General features: G+C 44.1%; 1 protein-coding gene across 1 annotated transcript in view; it reads left to right on the top strand.

Annotated features, from left to right (window-relative positions):
- LOC141105371 (membrane-spanning 4-domains subfamily A member 4A-like) overlaps positions 1-22,298 on the top strand; it is a 119,006-nt gene that overhangs the window by 73,526 nt on the left and 23,182 nt on the right. The window contains exon 5 of the mRNA XM_073595238.1: positions 18,372-18,503. Within this exon, the coding sequence (XP_073451339.1) occupies positions 18,372-18,503 (132 nt within the window). The remainder of the gene's footprint in view (positions 1-18,371; positions 18,504-22,298) is intronic.

Genomic DNA, 22,298 nt, shown 5'->3' with positions numbered 1-22,298 from the left:
AACTATAGACATATATCTGCCAGCCAAATTCTGACCCCCACCCACCCTACAAAATCATGCTGTACCCCAAATTATAATAGTGCTCCCAAAACTCTACATGTTTTGCTTAATTGATCGGCTTCATCTGGTGTGAAAATTAAATGCACCAAATAAAAATGAATGAAAAAATAAAGAAATAAAATTGAGGGGACCAAACTATCCCCACATGGTCAGGATCAAAATGGCGGCCACCCCCTTCTTCACTCTATTTATAAGATTTCCCATGTGACTTCCACAATGTGAATAGCAAATATCGCCATCTAGTGGGGAAAAGTCAGAAGCCAGTCTCCCAGTTGGGAAAAAGACAAAACGTCAACTTGATACTAAGGTTATTCCTAACACTGAAGTAGGAAAATAATATTAGTGCCATTTCTACATTCTTCTGTTTGATTTTTCCTGTTCTGCTGCCATAAACGTCAATGGAGTTCGCTGTTCGGGGAATACAGCAATTTGAAGTATTTCAAAGACACAGATAGTTACAAAGACAAATGAAAATCTCACTTCAATGAGAATACCGCCATCTAGTGGGGAATAAGCCAGAAGACAGTCTCCCAATTGGGGAAAAAAGAGAAAACGTCAAATTAATTTTTAGGAATCTCCCAAATATCAAGTAGGAAAATAATATTAGTGACATTTCTACATTTTTGGAGGAAATATATATATTTCTACACATGCTCAAAATCTTTCTTTATTATTTTGAAGAACAATTCTGGACTGTAAAATGTTTTGAGAAGACAATTAACATAAATATTTTTAAAGGGGAACTCAGGGTGCACACAGATCCCCCTCCCCCCCATGTGAATGAGTATATGGTACCCTTACCCATTCAAAAAAAAAAGTGTACAAAAAATTAAATAAAAACAGGAGACATGTTTTTGACAAATCCTTTATTAAAAAATAGTGTCCCTCAATGTAAATCCATTAAACGGTTGTGGGGATGAGGCCCTTGTCCCCATCAACATGGGAACAAAGTACCCACAGCTCCATGTTGAGGGCATGTGGCCTTGTATGGTTCAGGAGGGGGGGTGGCGCTCACTCATCCCCCCCTTTCCTGACCTGCCAGGCTGCATGCCCGGATAAGGGTCTGGTATAGATTTTGGGGGGACACCATGCCATTTTGTTTTTACATTTTGGCACAGGGTTTCCCTTAAAATTCATGCCAGACCCGAAGGGCCTGGTATGGACTGGGGGGGACCCCACACTGTTTTTTTATTTTCTTCAATAGCCAGGTGCCCGCAATTGTAACAAGTCATTTAAATAGGATTTGACTTTTTTTCTTCTTTAGAAATGTCAATTTTGCTGCAGTGTGTTCTATACATGCTACAGATGTGCCACTTTACCGGCAGACTAAAGGGGCCCCCCATGCATCATATTTAAAGTAATTTTTCATTTTTATTGTTGCACTTTAAGCATAATTAAAATCACTGCTCCTGAAAAAACGATTAAAAAAAAATTGTTGCATTGATACTTGTTTCCCAGGGCAGTACCCGGACCCCGATACCCTTTTTATGGGCACTTGTGATTTTTCCTGTTTGGCTCCCATAAATTTCAGTGGGGTTCACTGTTCGGGAGTTCTGCTGCAAACCAAACGGGGGGGGCATCCTATCTCTAATTATAACAAGAAGGTACAGAAGAAATTAGAAGAAACCATCAGCCCAATACAGCAATGTGTAACTATCTGTATCTTTGAAATACTTCAAAGACAAAAGAAAATCTCACTTCAATGAGAATACAATTTAGAAAAATTAGTATATTAACAATCAGGAGAAATTAAGGACTGAGATGTATCCCAGGCCTATAAGAGGAGATCAGAATATCAATATTACAATCAAAGGGATTGATATCTGATAGATAGAGGGGGCATATTATAGGGTGATTGAATCCCATAGGGTCCAAACTCTGGTATGAATTTCCTGGGGGATCCCCTTAAAGGGGGGACCCCCTTAAAACTCATACCATACTCAAAGGGTCTGGTATGTACTTTGGGGGGGACTACGCAGTGTTTTTTTTTTTTTTTCATTCTTGTTGTAGAATTGCTATAGCAAAAATTAACTTCTGATATAGAGTAGTCATAATGCACACTGTAGTTATAAACACCATGGGACATATCCGCCACTGCTTGTCAAAAATCTCCTTAAAAAACATATATGTAAAGGAGGAAGAAACACGAGCCAATCCATACATGGATTAAAATCCGTCCGGTTCAGCGCGGTCTAGCCAAATCCATGTATGGCCAGCTTTAATCTTCAACTCCATTTACTGGTCTGCCATGGCTGCTTGCTCGGATAAGGGTCTGGTATGGATTTTGGGGCAATCCCCATGCCATTTTTTTTTTTAATTTGGGCGAGGGGTTCCCCTTAACCATTTCAATACACTGAGTTATATATACTACACTGACTGCATTTAGTGTAGACTAGATATTCAGTGTAGACTCTATATTCAGAGTATATATATATATATATACACACACACACACACACACACACACACTAGACTGTATATACAGTATATACTAGCGATATATATATATTAAATGCACTGCCACTAACTAACCTGCCTGCCTAATCTAGCTCAATCTATCTCAGTCCACAGTCACACACTATACATGGGCGCTATGTAAGTAGCCTTATATAGTGTGGGGCGTGGACTTAGTCCCCCTGAGCCATGATTGGTCAATTATGGCTCTTGCAGAAGAGCGCAATGAGAGGTCAGGTGCATGCTTTGGCCAATCATCACACATGAATGCACTGCAATCTCGCAGTGCATTATGGGGTGATCTGTAGCATTTGCCGCGAACGCCCCATAATATTCACTGTTTGGCGAATGGGGAAACACCCAATGTTCGAGTCGAACGTAAGCTTATCCCTAATCCTCATCCTCTGTCACCCAGGCTCATACTAGTTTGCCTTCTATTGCAGTTGCCAAAGTGGCCTGTTCCACAGGCTCCATAACCCCACCATAATTATTCGATCACAGTGCGGTTACATGCTGCTGGAGGATGCGTAGCAGTTTGAATGCTCCGATGTTGGTTCTCAGGTTGAAAAGGGAGTAACGTGAGCCTAGAGAGAGGGGGTGCCACAGAAGGACAAGAAACTAGAAGTCATGTTCCCCTTGCTGCAGCATACTGCCAAGTTTTCTCCAGTGATGAGGATGGAGGGGATGATGAGGTCACTGACTGTACTTGGGTGCCTGAGTGGAGTAAAGTAAGGAGGAGGAGGAGGCACAACTCCAATGAGGCAGGATGTCCTCCAAGCTTAAGGGCAGCCACCCTATTGCATTGCACTACAGAGTTCCACAGGTGCAGAGCGCTGCTGACTGCCCACTGACTTCCAAAAGTTCATTGGTGTAGCCTTTTTTTCAACACAAGTGCAGTAGATCGCACCGTTGCTGTTTGCAATCTCTTTCTAAAGTGGATCAAGCATGGGCAGAACAACACCCACTTGGGCATCACATGCTTGACAAGACATATGACGACCTGCCGTGTAGTCCGTTGGCAACAGCACCTGAAAGACCCACATCAAAACCTGCACTGAGAGGAATGATGGTATAGTAATGGGTGCCACAAGTACTTGCAGCAAATCTGCTAGCAGTACACCTCCTGTTGATTTCAGCAGGCAAATTTCGCTACCCCAGTTGCTGAATCTTAAAAAAAAAAAATACTGTCCCAGCCATCCACATGCTGAGCATCTAAATGCTATCTTGGCCAAATTGCTAGCACTATAACTGCTGCCTTTTCATCTGATAGACTCCTTTTGTGAATTTGTGGAATGTGCTATACCACAGTGGCAGGTTCCAAAAAGAAATGTATTTTCACGTGAGGCCATTCCAGCTTTCTACCATTATGTGGAAGGCAATGTTTTGGCCTCGTTGGACAGGGCGCTCAGCAGCAAGGTTCATATTACCGCTGACTCATGGTCCAGCAGGCATGGTCAGGGATGTTACCTTTCGTTCACGGTGCACTGGTTAACTCTGCTGGCAGCTGGGAAGGATGCAGGACAGGGTTCAGTGTTGGAGCTTGTTCCGCCACCACAACTCCAAAAAGCTAGTGGTGATTCTGCCACATCTCTCTGCTCCACCACCTCCACTTCTTCTTCCTCTATGGCCTCTTCTGCTGAATTTTCCTCTGAACCAGCAGTGCTCCCTAAGCATTCAAGGGACTATGCAAGCACTCAGGCTAAAAGATGCCATGCAGTGCTTTAGTTGGTCTGTCTATTGGACAGGAGCCACACTGGGGCAGAGATTCTGTCAGCTGTGCAGGGACAGACTCAGAGGTGGTTGACGCCATGACAGCTTGAGCCAGGAATGGTTGTATTTGACAATGGCACCAACCTTCTCTCTGCCCTCTGATAGGGACACTTGACACATGTTCCATGATTGGCACACATCCTGAATTTGGTGGTGCAGCGTTTCTTGAACAGATAGAACAGGCCAGAAAAGTCTGTGGCCATTTCTGATGGTTATACAATGCCAGTGCTCAGCTGGCTGACATTCAACAGCAGTTTAACCTGCCAACCAACCGCCTCATTTGTGACATGCCCACCAGGTGGAACTCAACAATGGCAATGCTGCAGAGGCTGCACATGCAGCAGAGGGCCATCAATGAGTACCTTTGTGAGTATGGCACAAGGACAGGCTCAGGGGAGCTTACCTTTATTTCGCCATACCTGTGGCTACTGATAAAAGATGGATGCGTGTCCTGTCACCATTTGAGGAGGCCACAAGGATGGTGAGCAGCGACAATGCATGCATCAGTGACACTGTCCCTCTAGTCTTCCTGCTGGAGCACACGCTTCATGGCATCATGGACAGGGCACTTGAGGCAGAAAGCGGGAGGAAGAGGAGGACTTCCTTACCTCTCAAGGCCCCCTTTATGCAGATACCATTCCTGTGGGGCCGCCAAACACACAGGAGGAAGAGGAGGAGAAGGAGGATTGTGTCAGCATGGATGTGGAGGATAACATACAGCAGTCTTCAAGGTATGGTTTTCAGTCCCCACAAACCCAAGGAGTTGTATGTGGCTGGGAGGAGGTAGTTCCTGACAATGTCATCCTTAGTGACCCAGAGGACTCAGAATCACATGCCTCTAAAAACTTATGCTGCATGAGCTGCCTGATTCTGTAAAGCCTGCCAAAGAACCTGAGGATTCGTAATATCAAGGAGAGGGATTATTACTGGCTTCTTGATTCACGTTACACGGGTAAAGTTGCAGAGCTCATCCTGTCTTTGCAGAGGGAGCAGAGGATGTAACATCTTCAAGACGCCTTGAAGAAAATTTTGTGTAATGCCTTTCTAGACCCTGGGAAGTTACCATTTCCTGGACAATGTGTTTCTGAGGCTTTGTTCAGTCAGAGGAAGAGCGGTGGCCGGCTGACCGATGTCTTTAAACAATTCTTTAGTCCTCAGAGCTCTTAGGTTTAAGCAACCATCGGCAGGATCTGCATTATATGATGCAGGTAAGAACAGACTTGGAAACATTTCCAACTGAGCATTCACTGGATTACTGGGTCTTGAGGATGGCCCACTGGCCAGAACTTGTTCAATATGCAATCAAGCTACTGGCCTGTCCTGCATCCAGCATGCTTTCTGAACGAACATTCAGTGCTGCTGGAGGGTTTGTGATGGATCAAAGAATGCGCCTGTCCACAGACTCCATTGATAGGCTGACATTTATCAAAATGAATCAGTCCTGGATCAGCAGCTATCAGGCCCCTGATGCTGATGTAACTGATTGAATTTGCTAGGGATCTGGGATCTCTTGAAGACTGCCTATCCTATTCCTGAATCTTGATTATGCTAGCTTACAACAATATTTTTGGTTTAGGGCATCACCAACATGCAATTTTTCAGCACCGGTTTGAAGGGGCATGTCATTTAAATTTTTTTACAAATTTTTAACAGCAGGGCCCATTCCTGCGCCCAACAAGAGTAACTGTGAGGGGTTACAGTGTTCAGGCACCACTTGGGATGGGCTAACGGTTTGGACCGCGCATAAGTTTGAACTGAACATAGCCCATTCGGGTATTTGCCTAACACCCAAACTTTCTGAGCACTTCTGGCGTGTTCGCCCACCGAGCGCACAGTTCCCCGCTGAGAGCTAAATTTAAAAAAAGATTGTACAAAAAAGAATGTAAATTTAAAATATATGGGGAAAAAATGGCGTGGGGGACCCTTTGAGTCTGGTTTGGATTTTAGCTATTTCTCCGCCATTGTAATGACGCCAGCAGGAACACTCCCTCCCTCCTGCAGCCCATCAGAGTGCCCGAGTCCCTATCTGTAGCCCATGCCTCATAAAATATACATTTGGGTGTTTTATTTCCAAAATGGGGCCATTTTGTAGGTAATTCCACTGTCCTGGTGCTCCAGGACCTTCAAAATTGTGATAGCTAGGAATAAAATTAAATGTGTAATTTATGCTCCTAGAACGCCTGGTGGTGCTCCCTGCATGTTGGGCCTCTCTATGTGGCCAGGCTGTGAAAAAGTCTCACACATGTGGTATCGAGATACTCAGGAGGAGTAGCAGAATGTATTTTTGGGTTTAATTGGAAGTATGCATATGCTGTGTGTGAGAAATAACTTGTTATTCTGACAATTTTGTGTAAAAAAAATAATACTTTCTTAATTTTCCCAAGAATCGTGGGAAAGAATTACAAGCTCAAAAACTCACTATGCCTTTTGCTAAATACCTTAGACTGTCTACTTTCCAAAAAGGGGTCATTTGTACCGTCCTGACATTTCAGGGCCTCAAGAAATGAGGCCGTTACTATATCAGGTGTGATCAAATTTTTATGATTTGCACCATAGCTTGTAGACGCTATAACGTTCACATAGACTAAATAATATCCACTAATTTGGGTTATTTTATTTTTACCAAAGATATGTGCCAGTATAAATTTTGGCACACATTTATGAACAAAAATTACTTATTTGCAACATCTTATAATAGAAAATAAAAAAGTGTTTTTTCTTCAAAATGTTTGCTCTTTTTTTAATATGTATCACAAAAAAGAAAAAATCCAGTGGTGATTAAATAGCACCAAAAGAAATCTCTATTTGTGTGAAAAAAAATGATAAACATTTTGTTTGAATGACAATTACTCAGTCATGCAACACTGTACCCAAAGTGTGAAAGCACTGAAAGATAAAAATTGGTCTGGGCAAGAAGGGCTGAACGTGCCCTGCATTGAAGTGGTAAAGGGGAACCCTATGACAGAATTAAGAAAATAAACGGCGTGAGGTCCCCCCCCCCCCAAATCCATACCAGGCCCTTTGGGTCTGGCATATATTTTAAGGGGAACTCCACACCAAAATGTAAAAAAATCCATACCAGACCCTTATCCGAGCATGCAGCCTGGCAGGCCCGTAAAGGGAGGGGGCGAGCAAGTGCCCTCTGTACCATACCAGGCCACTTGCCCTCAATATGGGCCCCCAAAGCACCTTGTTCCCATGTTGATGGGGACAAAGGCCTCTTCCTGACAACCCTGGCCGGTGGTTGTCAGGGTCTGCGGGCGGGGGGCTTATCAGAAGCTGGAAGCCCCCTTTAACAAGGGGGCCCCCAGATCCTGCCTCCCCTATGTGAATGGGTATCGGGTACATTGTACCCCTGCCCATTCACCAAAAAAAGTGTCGAAATTGACAATTCCTTTTCCTAAAAAAAGAAAAAAAAGTGTCCCACGATGTACATGCATCTTCAATAATACTGCCCGACAAACCCAAAAATAGAAACATTTTTTGTTTTCAAACGTTTTTATTGTAGGAAAATATAACATTTGGGTGTACAGGCACTGTAGTGACATGAATCATGATGGTACGAAAGCATTTAACAGATAAATGAAGTATCACACACAGTGCAGATCATAGCTCATACAAGCGTACAAAGTGAGCCCATAAAACAATAGTAGTAAAATAATAAAACAAAAAGGAAAATAAAAAGACATACGAGTAATGAAGAAATGGGAAAACCGAAATCATACAATTGTGATCTATGTATACTTCTAATAAAATAGGTTTACAGTCAGGGAGTAAGACACAATGTGCCTATTATTGTAAGGATCTAATATATTGTGAAGGCCCTGGGGTGTCCCTTTAGTGTGTTCTTAACAAATAAAGCTAACCCTCATTTTATAGAGGGTCAGCTGAAGCATCTGAGGGATCCTCCAGTCTGTTGCTCAATAGATGAGCTGTCCAGATGTTCCATTTTCGGTCAAATATAGGCATGGAATCTAGGAGAGTATGATGTATTCTCTCCATAGACCTGATAGACTCCATGCGAGAAATCACCTGTGACCAGGATACCTGGGGGCGTTTCCAGTTCAATGCTATTGCCCATTGAACTGCACTGAAGAGTGTGTGGATTAATTTTTGTAAGGGGTGGGGAACACCTGGAAGCTCCGCAAACAGTAAACACATCTGACATGTCAAGGTAAGTGATATTCCGGAGAGAAGTCTGATGAGGGATGTAGTTTTGTGCCAAACAGTGTCCAAGGCTTTACAACTCCAGAACGTATGCAACAGCGTTCCCCTGTCCTGGCATCCTCTGAAACATGTGCCAGCGACCAGGGGATATATTCTATGAAGACGCTCCGGAGTGTAGTACCATCTAGTGTGAAGCTTAAGCACTGTTTCCTTTATTGACATAGAACGTGTACATTTGTGCATGTTATCTAGCATGTTTTGCCAATCTCCATCAGGGATCTCTTGGGCCAACTCCATCTCCCAAGCCACCATCGCCAACGACTTTCGAGGGGCGTTGTGGTCATTGAGGTATCGATAAAGTACGGAGATTGTCCCCCTATCTCTCGCCGCCTCTCCACACAAATGTTCAAAAGGGGTTTTCGACATCTCCACCCCACCCCTCAAAAGAGTCGAGTAGAAGTGTCGAATTTGCAAGTATTGGTGGAACTCGGATCTACCCATCCCATAGGTCTGCTGCAAGTGGGTGTAGGAGCAGAAAGAGGCGTTCTGCAGCAGAGAAGCGAGGTCCACCAAGCCCAATGTAATCCATCTAAGATATGGCAGATTGGAGGAAAAAGCTGGGGGAAAAGAGGGTTCTCCCAAAAAAGAGGACAGGAGGGGGACGTCAGAATGCAACCTGAACTTTTTACGGTAAAGGGACCATAGATAAAGTGATTGACCAACAATATTGTTCAATGGGGTAATATCTTTAGGAGAGACTGAACGGGACCAGAGAAGGCCAGGGAGGTAGTATGGAATTATTGAGATCCGCTCAAATTGTAGCCATGGCACCGGGGTCGGGAAGGAATGCCACTGTGCCATTTGGGTAAGCCGAGATGCCAGGAAGTATTTCCATAGATCCGGGCAACCCAGACCCCCCCTCCCCTGGGCTCTATACACCAGTGCCCGCCCCACTCGCGGCTTTTTATTCTGCCATATAAATCTGAGCAGGTCTATCTGAACCCTCTGAAGAATTGATCGCGAGACATATAGAGGTAGGGATCTGAAGAGAAATAGGAGTTTAGGGAGGATATTCATTTTTACTGCTTGGATTCTCCCCAGGAATGATATGTGATAGGAGGACCATTGATTTAACAGGTATTTGACATTGGAAAAAGCTGGAGGGTAGTTCAATGAGTATAACTGTTTTAAAGAGGGGGCCAATTTAACTCCTAGGTATTGTAGAGAAATATGGTTCCATGAGAATTTAAATTTTTCTGTAAGGGTGGTCAATAGGGGTTGCGGAAGGTGAATTGGTAGAGCCGAACATTTGGAGGGGTTAACGCTCAGGCCTGATAGTTTATGGAAAGAGTCAAGGAAGGACATAAGGTTAGGGAGGGAAAGTAAGGGGTCTGAGATGAACAGTAGTACATCATCTGCGTACAGGCTAAGTTTAAATTCCTGATCTCCCTTACTGTAGCCCCTGATGTTTGGGTCATTAGAGATGGATCTAGACAGGGGCTCCATAGCCAACGCGAACAGAAGCGGGGATAAAGGACACCCCTGTCTAGTGCCACACCCCAGAGAGAAATAATCTGAGTAGCATCCTGGAAGTTTAATTCGGGTTTTTGGGTTATGGTAAAGGGCCTTAAAGCCATGTAAAAATGCCCCACTAAACCCAAATCTGGCCAACACTGTATCTAAATATGTCCAGAGGACACTATCAAATGCTTTGTTTATATCTAAACTTAAAAGCAATACTGAGTTAGAATTCATATGGGCGTCCTGCAAAATATTAGTGGCCAAACGTATATTATCTGTAATCTGTCTCGATGGGATAAATCCGGTTTGATCGGGCGATATCAAGGTTGTAATAACTTTGGCCAATCTGTCGGCCAGGATCCTCCCGAATATTTTGAGATCGTTATTAATAACCGAAATGGGGCGGAAATTTTGCGGTAGGGTATGATCTTTGCCAGGCTTGGGAATAAGGGACATGTTGGCCAATAGCATTTCTTCAGGGAAACATTGTCCTTTGAGTATTTGATTAAACATATTTGTGAGTGTGGGGAGTAGGGATTCAGCGAACTTTTTGTAATAAACAGGAGAGAAGCCATCCGGGCCTGGGGCTTTAGAGGGTTTGAGAGAGGAGATAATAGAGGCCACCTCCTCCGACGAGCAAGGGGCGTTTAGGATGTGCAATTGCTCCTCTGAAAGTCGAGGGAGCGAGAGGGAATCAAGCCATGATTGCACAGGGGGAGGGCGTGAGGGGTCTGGGCCAGAAAACAGTTTTTGGTAGAAGGTGGAGAAGATCTGCAGAACATGTTTTGGATGAGAGGTTAGGTTGCCATGGCAATCCTTTAGTTTATAGAGATGGGTCGGTTGGGTAGATTGTTTAAGCTTTCGCGCAAACAGCGTGGAAGCAGAGTTACTGTATAGAAGGAAGCGGGCTTTAGACCATCTAAGAGACTTTTCTATCTGATCTGACAGTATATCATCTAGAGCCCTTCTTTTTTCTGTGATTTGAAGGAGCAATTCCTGTGTAGGGGTCTGTATGTGTCTATGATAAAGTTGTTCCAGTTCTAAGGTAAGTTTGTGGGTGTCTTGTTGTTTCTGTCTTTTTTGGGTCGTGGAAATCTCTATTAGATGGCCCCTCATCACAGCCTTATGGGCTGCCCACAGAGAGGTAGGGGAAATGTTCTCTACATTATTGAGCCTGAAATATTCGTTAAGACGTTCCACCAACTGAGCCATAATCACAGGATCTGTGAGTAGTGTGTCATTGAGGCGCCAGGACCTGGCTATATGTGGGAGGCCCAAGCATGAGATATGGGTGGATACGAGGTGGTGATCCGACCATGGGCACACATGAATGTTAGCAGTAGTTGAGTTCATTGTCAGAGAGGGAGTGCCAAAAATATAATCTAAACGTGAGTAACTGTCATGGGGGTGGGAGTAGAACGTATATTCCCTAGAGCCGACATTGTGGGCTCTCCATATATCTATAAGTTGGGAGGATTTTAGGGAGTGTTGAAGGGATTTGGGAAAGGCCTGGGACGTTGGACATGTTCGGCTTCTATCAAGTCCCGAGTGGGCAACCAAATTAAAATCCCCTCCGATTAGTATATGAGGGGAGTGGAACTTATCTAATGTTAGGAAGAATTCCTTGAAAAATGTTGCCTGTGAGGTGTTTGGGGCGTACACTGAGGCTATAGTTAGAAGTTTGTTTTGGATGGTACCCTGAGCTATCACGAAACGACTGTTGGGATCTTTATAAATCTTTTGAGCCTGAAACATCACAGAATTTTTGATAAAGATGGCCGCCCCTCTAGACCTGGACCCATGAGTGGTGAAATAGCTTTGATTAAAAGATTTGTCAAAGTGTGATGGGTGATTATCTCTAGAGAAGTGAGTCTCTTGGAGCAAAATTATATCCGCCCCAAGAGATTTATACATTTTAAATGCTTTTCTTCTCTTCTGTGGGGTATTAAAACCTTTAACGTTATGGGAAATTATATTAATACCCATGGTTATTTATAGTAAATTCGCTAGGGTCAGTAAGGGGTCCAGGCCAAGAGGGAGCCATCATACAACAACCCGGCCTCCTCAGAGGCATTGCATAACTTAGACGTACAGTCCAATGAGGCTGCACGTATCGAACCCCTGAGTTGGTAGCACATACATCACTAAAGTAAAGCCAGTAGATTCGAAAAACATAAAAAGAAAATAAAAACATATAATCATAACCACAGAGAAATAGAAAAACTAGAGGCCTGAAAACTAGGCCCAAAAAAGGCCAAACAAAGCTCCGGGGGGTCATGGGGAAAAACATCCCATGGACCCAAAAAAAAATGTCCATTCGGACCATAAGGTCCGACACTCTGAGCGGTAATGTTCGTGTCATCCGTGCAGACATATATTCTGCTGAGGAATTTACCTGTGGGGAATCAACCAGCTTCGACATCACTAACCAGACGAGAAGCCAGTCAGTTCTCATTGATAAGGAGTGTGGGGACGATCATGCGGACGCATCCGGGAGTCCGTAATGAGCCGGGAGAGTCCAATGTTCTCTAAGCATGACGGGAGATGTTCCATTCTCGATACCCTGGTGGGAGAGAGACAAAGAGAAAAACAGGGGTAGGGGAAAAAGTAAAAAAAAAAAAAAAAAAGGAAAAAAAGTGTGCCTCGATGTCAGTCACGGCGTTGATCGCGGCGGTCTCTTCTAGGTGGAGGGGTCACCCAAATAGCTGAGTGACATGGAGTGGAGGGTAGTCTGGGCAAGGAAGCCGCATCCAGGAGGCCCAACTTCACAAGCAATTCCTTTCCCTCCATTGGTGAGGTTACGGTGTATGTTGTGCCGTTGTGGGGCACCTGGAGCTTGAATGGGAAACCCCAGCGATAGCGAATACTGGCAGCCTGGAGAACCGAAGTAACTTCCTTCATCCTTCTGCGCTTGTCCAGGGTGGTAGGGGAGATGTCAGGGTAGATTTGAATCTGGGTACCTTCCAGACGAATACTTGGGCTGTTCCGCGAGGCTCTAAGTATTTCCTCTTTGATCAGGAAGTCCTTAAGACAGAGTACTATGTCTCTTGGTGGTTTTTCTGGGGGGGGGGGGGGGCGAAGGGCCCTGTGGATCCTATCGCAGGAGAAGGCTGAAAGTGGGGAGTCTGGTAAGAGGGATTGGAAAATCTTTTGTATTGTGGGTAGTAGATCAGTGACAGACTCAGGCACTCCGCGTACCCTGAGATTGTTGCGGCGGTTTCTGTTGTCTAGGTCCTCAATGTGGGCTTGTAGCTGCAGGACCGTTTCAGATAGGGACTCATGTTCCTTCCTTAGGTCAGAATACACTAAGGAGAGCTCATCGTGTTTTGTCTCAAGTAAATCAGTTCTGCTACCCAGGGCCGCAATCTCCAGGGACAGCGTGTTGGTAGACTTGTGGAGCTCAGATTGAAATTTCTGGGCGATCTTGTCATACATTAGCGTCAGGCTCTCATCCAGATCAGCTTTAGTAAGTTGAAATGAGTACTCACTGTCTCCCTGGGAGTGCGGTGGTGAGGGAGCCGCTGCAGGAGAATGTGCCTGAGTCTGTGTCTTTCGGGCGCCATCTTGGGCCTGCATGCTTCTCTCCTTCTCTCTCAGCAAGTATGTCGTTAGGGATCTTTGGGCCGGTTTTTCACGGCGATTTCTGGTGCCCGTCATGCGCTGAGTGTTCCGCCGGGGGTGCGGGGGAAAGTTAGGTAGATTGTGTGTGTTGATCGCCCCGGGGAAGTGCCGTTAGTCTCCGCGGCTCACGGAGCTCTCAGCCCTTGCTTCCTCCTCGGTTCGCGCCGCGCATGCGCCCCAATAGAAACATTTTTAATCTGTCTCTTGGCTTTGACAGGTGTTATATAGGCATGGGCGGGGCCACCCCGTGACGTAACTGAGTGACCCCGCCCCCTTCTGATGTCATGTGATGTCAGAGGGGACGGGGTCACCCGGTTACGCCACCGGCTGGCCCCGCCCCTGCCTATATAAGAGCTGTCAAAGCGAAAAAACATCAGTCGCCGGGAGGCCTCCCATGGAGGCAGAGTTTTTTTTCGAGTTTTCTATTTTTCGGGTCTGTCGTGCAGCGTGATTGATGGTAGATTTACATCGCAGGGCACAGTTTTTGACAATTCCTTTATTTGATGTGATTTTTACTTTTTGACACCTGATACCCATTCACATAGGAGGGGAGCCAGGATCTGGGGTTTCCAGATTCCGATAAGCCCCCCGCCAGCAGACCCGGACAACCACCGGACAGGGTTGTTGGGAAGAGGCCCTTGCACCCCAAAGCACCCTCCCCATGTTGAGGGCATGTGGACTGGTATGGTTCAGCAGGAGGGGGGTGCTCACTCCCCCCCATCCTGACCTGCCAAGCTACATGCTCGGATAAGGGTCTGGTATGGATTTTGGGTGGAACCCCACGCCGTTTTTAAAAAAATGTTGGCGTGGAGTTCCCCTTTATATCCATACCAGACCTGCAGGGCCTGGTATGGACTGGGAGGACCCCACGCCATTTTCTTCATTGATTTTTCATCTGTATTGCCGGCTATACATCACAGCCGCAAGCATGTTTGGATGACATTTTTTCCTTTAGAAATGTCATTATTGCTGCGGCACTGTTCTACACATCGCACATATGCGTAACTTTACAGGCAGACTAAGGGGACCCCCCAGGCATGATATTTAAAGGAATATTTCATTTTTATTGTTTCACTTTAACCACTTAAGGACAGAAAGGATTTGCCCCCTTAATGACCAGGCCATTTTTTGCGATATGGCACTGTGTCGCTTTAACTGACAATTGCGTGGTCGCGAGACGTTGTACCCAAACAAAATTGATGTCCTTTATTCCCACAAATAGAGCTTTCTTTTGGTCGTATTTGATCACCTCTGCGTTTTTTATTTTTTGCGCTATAAACAAAAAAAGAGCGACAATTTTGAATAAAAAAAAACAATATTTTTTACTTTTTGCTATAATAAATATCCCCCAAAAAATGTAAAAAAAATAATTTCAATTTAGGCCGATATGTATTCTTCTACATATTTTTAGTAAAAAAAACCCCAAAAAAGCATATATTGATTGGTTTGCGCAAAAGTTATAGCGTCTACAAAATATGGGATAGATTTATGGCATTTTTATTATTTTTTTTTTTTTTTTTACTTGTAATGGTGGTGATCAGTGATTTTTAGCGGGACTGCAACAATGCAGCAGACAGATCAGACATTTTTGATACTTTTTTGGGACCAGTGACATTTATGCAGCGATCAGTGCTAAAAATAGCCACTGATTACTGTATAAATGTCACTGGCAGGGAAGGGGTTAACACTAGGGGGCGATCAAGGGGTTACGTGTTCCCTGGGAGGTGTTTCTAATGTGGGGCAGTGTAGTGACTGAAGCAGGAGAAAGATCGATGTTCCTAATCACCAGGGACAGCAGATCTGTCTCTCCTCCCCTGACAGAATTGAGATTGACAGATCCCCGTTCTGCCTCTCTCAGGAGCGATCGCGGGTGGGCGGTGGACATCTTAGTGGTCTTAAAGTGGCCTACATACAATGAAGGTAATTCTCCCAGGAGAGCCAACCTGCTGCAGTACAACTGCGGCGGCTGGTCTTTAACTGGTTAAGAATCATTAAAATCACTGCTCCTGAAAAAAATGATCATTTTAAAAACTTTTTTTTTGCATTAATACATGTCCCCTAGGGCAGTACCCGGGTCCCCGTACATTTTTTATGGCAATAACTTGCATATAAGCCTTTAAAATAAGGACTTTTGAGTTTTCATGTTCATGTCCCACAGACTTTAATAGGGTTCACATGTTCACTTAGAACTTTTTGCCCATTCGAGGTGTTCTGGCGCTGTCAATAGTTTTTGGTATTCTCTGTGTAAGTCCACAAATTTCTGGTCACAGCTATTTCTGACACTCACCCTGCAGCCCGCTTCAGCTCCAGGGCTGCCCATGCGAAAAGACCGCCCTGCTTACTGCTATAGGATGAAAACTGCCTCTCTACTGTGCCTCTGTGTTGTCACCCTGCCACGTGCATCCCTGGTGGAGATAAAAGAATCAGTTACACTAGGGTTGCCACCTGTCCGTGATTCACCCGGACAGTCCGGGTTTTGAAACACGTGTCTTTTATGTTTCTGCCAGCCTGAGACCCAGGCACATTATTCAGACACGCCGGTGGCTTACTGTGCCTGAGCCTAATCTGTGCCACCACGGCTGTGTCCCGAGTTTGGATCCGCTATGATATCCACTCCTACTGCCTCCCTATCTACCCCCTGCACTGTCAGTGGCTCGCCTCCATCTGCTCAGTGTGCTGCAGTCAAGCTGGCTGCAGACGGGACACCGAGGCGGAGCCTCCATGTTGCCGGGTGCTCTCCTCTGGCTGGCTGTAGAATGGACACAGAGGTGGGGTTGAAGGCGGAGCCTCCCCGTTCCCTGCTGCTCTGTTGAGAAGTGTGCAGAGATCACGCTGAGAGACTAGCTTGTAAAGTATGTTTTTGCCATGTTATTATTCCAGGATTTCAAAGTTTCCTCACCCCCCTCCCCCCCATACATCATACATACAGTCCTCACCACTTCCCCCCACCATACACTATCTATATATACAGTTCTGCCACCTCCTCATATACCATCCATCCATATAGTTCTGTCTCTCCTCCTCATACACCATCCATATATACAGTTTTCACCCCCCCCCCATATACCATCCATATATACAGTCCCCCCCATATACCATCCATATATACAGTCCCCCCCATATACCATCCATATATACAGTCCCCCCCATATACCATCCATATATACAGTTCCCCCCATATACCATCCATATATACAGTTCTCACTCCCCCCCATATACCATCCATATACACAGTTCTCACTCCCCCCCTCCATATAACATCCATATACACAGTTCTCACCCCCCATATACCATCCATATATAGTTCCCCCCATATATACAGTCCCTCCCCCCATATACCATCCATATATACAGTTCCCCCATATACCATCCATATATACAGTTCTCCAACCCCCCCACCCATACCACCCACTGTCATACCCTCCACACTCCTCACCTGTACATACCACCCACTGTCATACCCTCCACACTCCTTTCCTGTACATAGTGCCCACTGTCATACCCTCAGCACTTCTCTGCTGCATATACTGGTCAATGTTCCACCCTCCTCTCCTGAAAATACTACCTACCCTCTGCACACGTTTCCTGTACATAATGTCTTACACTTTGCACTCCTTTCCGGCACATACCATCATACGCTCCACACTCTTGTACATACTGCTGTAAATTCTGCACTCCTTTGCTGCACATACCGTAATACCCTCTGTATATAAAGAAAATGAAAAGGGGAACTAACGCCCCTGGTCTCCACTACACTTACCTCTGTAGTGATGGAAGTTTTATTTTTTTAAATGATTGTGCAGAGGTTTACACATGTCAGTGAGACTATTGCTTGTGGCACAGCAAAGTGAGCATATTATATGGGTACAAGAACGCTTTTGTTTTATTTAATCATGCCCCTTTAGGCTCCTCCCATTGTTAACACAATATGACCACACCCACCATATGCCATGCCGTGGCATGTTCGGGTTTGGCTTGAAGAAAAGGTGGCAACCCTAAGTTGCACTCACACATTGCGCAGGCATGACCCACTCTTGTCACTGTTAGGAAGCGACTTTAGGATAATAGTTTACAGCAAGTGTGCAGACTCAGAAACTTAGAGCTCAGAGCAGAGATCTTACCAAATAAGTACCAGAAAGAAAGAAAACAAGTCAGGGATTTTAACTATCTTGAATCCATAAAACATGAAAAAGTCAGTTTGGATCGACTGACCCATTGAATACATATTGTTCATATATGATTGCAGTGTCTTTTGAAATTTTAACTGAATTTTAGCTTTATCTTTTTTCCCCACACTTGTCTTAAGTCAATGCCCTACAAACCTCCACAATACAACCCTTACAAGCTGCAACAACTAGCAAGAACTCACCTTCGTTTCATTTGTGAAGGACTTCAATCATCATCGTTTCTCTCTCCTCCTCTCTCCTGATTTGTACTGTGGTTGCTTGCCTCCCAGAGCTATTAGTTTTTTGTGCCACCAGTCCTTTTGTTCTAAAGCATTATGTGAAAGGTATGCTGGAGATGTGTTCTTTCATGAACCACTCTTTAAAAAAAAGATCTGAGAGATGGTGCTGTGATGTTTACAGACAGCCCCTCCAAGCAAAGACCATCAGACAAACCAAACAATGACACCTCTTTGGAGAGCTAGTGATATTTTTTTAAAAACAAAATTATTTGGTAAAAAATTGTTATCATGTTGATTTGGAGGGCAAAACAAATGGTAAAAGGTAATATAAACAATATTAAATCTGTAACATATGCATATGTGTCTTTTCCAGATCAGGGGCTCTCTTGCTATGAACATCATTACAGCTATCTTCAGCTTCATTGCGTTCATATTGGTCTGTGCAGATCTGGCTCTATTGAATGCAGTAAATAACTACTATAGTGGCACCTTCAAGGAAAACATTGTAAGTTTTCACTTTCTTTATTTCTTAGACACTTATACTGTAGAGCAATTCCAGCCAATAAATAAGTCCAGTCAAAAGCTTCTTGAGGGTGCTCTTGTATGGTCATGTGATTGGCTCCCAGTGCTGGCTTCCGGGTAGAGGAGGGCCTGCTGACAGCAGATGCTCCATAATAAGTCTAATGGCGACGTCACCTCATAGGCATAGCAGTCGTTATCAAAGATTTCTCCTTTTCACTAAAGCTGACTGCTCTGGAGATCATGTGACTTGACCATTGCATCTAGGGATTGGGTGAGTATAAGCATCTTTCCTGTAGTTAATATAGGACTTAGAATGGGGTGGGAGCAGTTTTAAGTTTAGTTTTGGGGTGGGAACAGGTTTAAGTTTAGTTTTTGACTGGGCTGCTTTAATATTTAAGTAGGCGCAATACAGGTCCAGCAAATAGTAGGAAGAAACTGGGTAGTTTGCTTTAGACCAGGGGTCTCCAAACATTATAAACAAAAGGCCAGTTTATTGTCCTTCAAATTCTAGGGGGGCCTGACTGTGGCCAGTGGGAGTGGAAATTTGCTTAGCATCAGTGGGAGTAAACATCACCTCATTTGGTATTAGGAGGAGGAACAGCTAGGGTTGCCACCTCATCCCTTTAAACCCGAACACATATAAATTACACAGGTTCTGAGGCTAATTTAATGCAGATAAGGTACCAAGTGAGTTTAATTACCACCTTGACCAGCCTCAGAACCTGTGTAATTGGTATTTGTTCTGGTTTAAAGGGATAAGGTGGCAACTCTAATGCAGCGCAAACACGGTCTGACTTTTCGACCAAACTGGTCCGACGGACCAAATCCGGCAGACAATCCGATCGTGTGTGGGCTTCAACGGACCTTCAGTGGACTTTTCCAGTCGCAAATCTGACGGACTTTAGATTTGGAACATGCTTCAAATCTTTACGTCGTAACTCCGCCGGACCCAGAATTCCGCTCATCTGTATGCTAGTCCCACAGACAAAAACCGACACTAGGGCAGCTATTGGCTCCTGGCTATCAACTTCCTTATTTTGGTCCGGTGTACGTCATCACGTACAAATCTGTCAGACTTTTGTGTAATCGTTTGTAGGCAAGTCCGTTCATTAGAAAGTCAGTCGGAAGTCCACCAAAAGTCCGTCGAAAGTCTGTCGGACAGGCTGTCGGACTTTTGTTGCTGAAAAGAGGGGTTTCTTACAGATTAGACCCCTTTTTACACAAGAGGTGGGGACACATTTACGCACAAAAGTATTCTTGTTGAGCGCTCGCTCTCAGTTGCACATTTTAGCATAATTTACCACAATAGATACCCCATTAGAGGTAGCGCCACTTACCCCTACCCCACAAATTCTCTAAACTGCATCATAAACAAAGAACACACCACAGGTGTCAGGGATAAAGTTGTGGAAAAGTTTAAAGCAGGGTCAGATTATAAAAAATATCCCAAGCTTTGAACATCTCACGGAGCACTCTTGAATCAATCATCCAAAAATGGAAAGAGTATGGCCCAATTGCAAACCTAACATGACATGGCCGTCCACCTAAACTGACAGGCCGGGCAAGGAGAACATTAATCAGAGAATCAGCCAAAAGGCCCATGGTAACCCTGGAGGAGTTGCAGAGATCCACAGCTCAGGTGGGAGAATCTGTCCACAAGACAACTATTAGTTGTGCACTCCACAAATTAGGCATTTATGGAAGAGTGGCAAGAAGAAAGCCATTGTTGAAAGAAAGCCATAAGAAGTCCCATTTGCAGTTTGCAAGAAACCATGTTGGGGACACAGCAAACATATGGAAGAAGGTGCTCTGGTCAAATGAGACCAAAACTTAGCATTTTGCTTTTAGCCCAAAAAGTTATGTGTGGCGGAAAACTAACACTGCACATCACCCTGAACACACCATCCCCACCGTGAAACATGGTGATGGCAGCATCATGTTGTGGGGATGTTTTTCTTCAGCAGGGACAGGGAAGCTGGTCAGTGATGATGGAAAGATGGATGAAGCCAAATACAGGGCAATCTTAGAAGAAAACCTGTTAGAGTCTGGAAAAGACTTGAGACTTGGACGGAGGTTCACCTTCCAGCAGGACAACAACCCTAAACATACAGCCAGAGCTACAATGGAATAGTTTAGATCAAAGCATATTCATGTGTTAGAATGGCCCAATCAAAGTTCAGACCTAAATCCAATTGAGAATCTGTGGCAAGACTTGAAAATTGCTGTTGACAGCTGTTCTCTGCATCCAATCTGACAGAGCTTGAGCTATTTTGCAAAGGATGGGCAAAAATGTCACTCTCTAGATGTGCAAAGCTGGTCGAGACATCCCCAAAAAGACTCACAGCTGTAATTGCAGCGAAAGGTGGTTCTACAAAGTATTGACTCAGGGGGGCTGAATAAAAATGCACACCACACTTTTTACATATTTATTTGTAAAAAATTTGGAAAACCATTTATCATTTTCCTTGCACATCACAGTTTTGTGCCACTTTGTGTTGGTCTATCACATAAAATCCCAATAAAATACATTTACGTTTTTGGTTGTAACATGACAAAATGTTGAAAATTCCAAGTGGTATGAATACTTTTTCAAGGCACTGTAAATCTGTTGTGTTTTCACCACAAATTACAGGAACTTGTTATCCTCCACCCTGCAGCTGGCATACCGCACTACATAGCACAGTGGAGAAGAATACTCTCAAAGTTGCAATGATAACAATTGACCAGAAGCCTCAAGGACAATTTGACCTTTTTCAATCTTCTAAGAAAAAAAATCTCTGCTGCATTTTTTTCCCGCTAGAAAACAGTTATTTTGAAACAATGATAACTTCCTAGTGATATGCACACTCAGGAATTTCATCCACCCTTTCAATTTCCTCGCCACCTATTTGTGCACAAGGGAATGATTGATTTTTCCTGATCTACTATAATCCACAATTATTCTCTGTTTTTGCAATATTAAGCTTTCTTGTTATAATCTAGCATCCAAGTCCAACTAAAGTGGTGTCACCAGCAAACTTCACTATGATATTTGATATTTGAATATGTATAGATACAGTAAGTTTATTGTTAGAAGAAGTGTTAATCCAATGTGCTTAACACAATTACAAGGCAGTTGGTGTGGAGCCTCCACCCCCAACCAGGGTTCCTATAAAAGTTGCTAGGGGTTTCCTGAGCTGGGGCCAATTACCTCCCATCTGATGATGCCTTCATAGTTTTGGGTCTAACGCCAATTGACAGAACCAGAAGCAGGACGCCAATCTTTTTAGCTGCTGTAAGGGTGGCATTGTAATCACCACTCTAGGGGAAGCATTCTTCCCACTGACCATCATTGTGGGGGAAATTCTCCCTTTTGACCCTAATTATTTCATTTTAGCTGGGGTTTCCTGAGACCTGAAAAATTATTTCAAGGGTTCCTCTAGGGTATAAACTAGGGTTGTCCCGATACCACTTTTTCAGGACCGAGTACAAGTACCAATACTTTTTTTCAAGTACTCGCCGATACCGAATACCGATACTTTTTTTTTATGTCACGTGACAGTGTTTTTTTTTATTTTTTTTTTAACAGTGCTTTTTTTTTTTTTTTTTGTGTTGTGTTTTGTTTTTTTTTTAAATTTACAATTTTAATTTTTTACAATAATTTTTTTTTTATTCTTTATTGCAATATGTGTTTTTTTTTGTTTTTGTTTTTTTTTTTAATCAGCCCTGTTGGGGGGCTTTGGTGAGATATCAGGGGTCTTAACAGACCTCTGATATCTCCCCCTTGAGACAAAGAAAG

This window comes from Aquarana catesbeiana, linkage group LG08, assembly GCF_042186555.1.
Source record: "Aquarana catesbeiana isolate 2022-GZ linkage group LG08, ASM4218655v1, whole genome shotgun sequence".
Classification (NCBI taxonomy): domain Eukaryota; kingdom Metazoa; phylum Chordata; class Amphibia; order Anura; family Ranidae; genus Aquarana; species Aquarana catesbeiana.
Note: the sequence above shows the minus strand (reverse complement) of the source record. Positions and strands in the feature narration are given on the sequence as shown.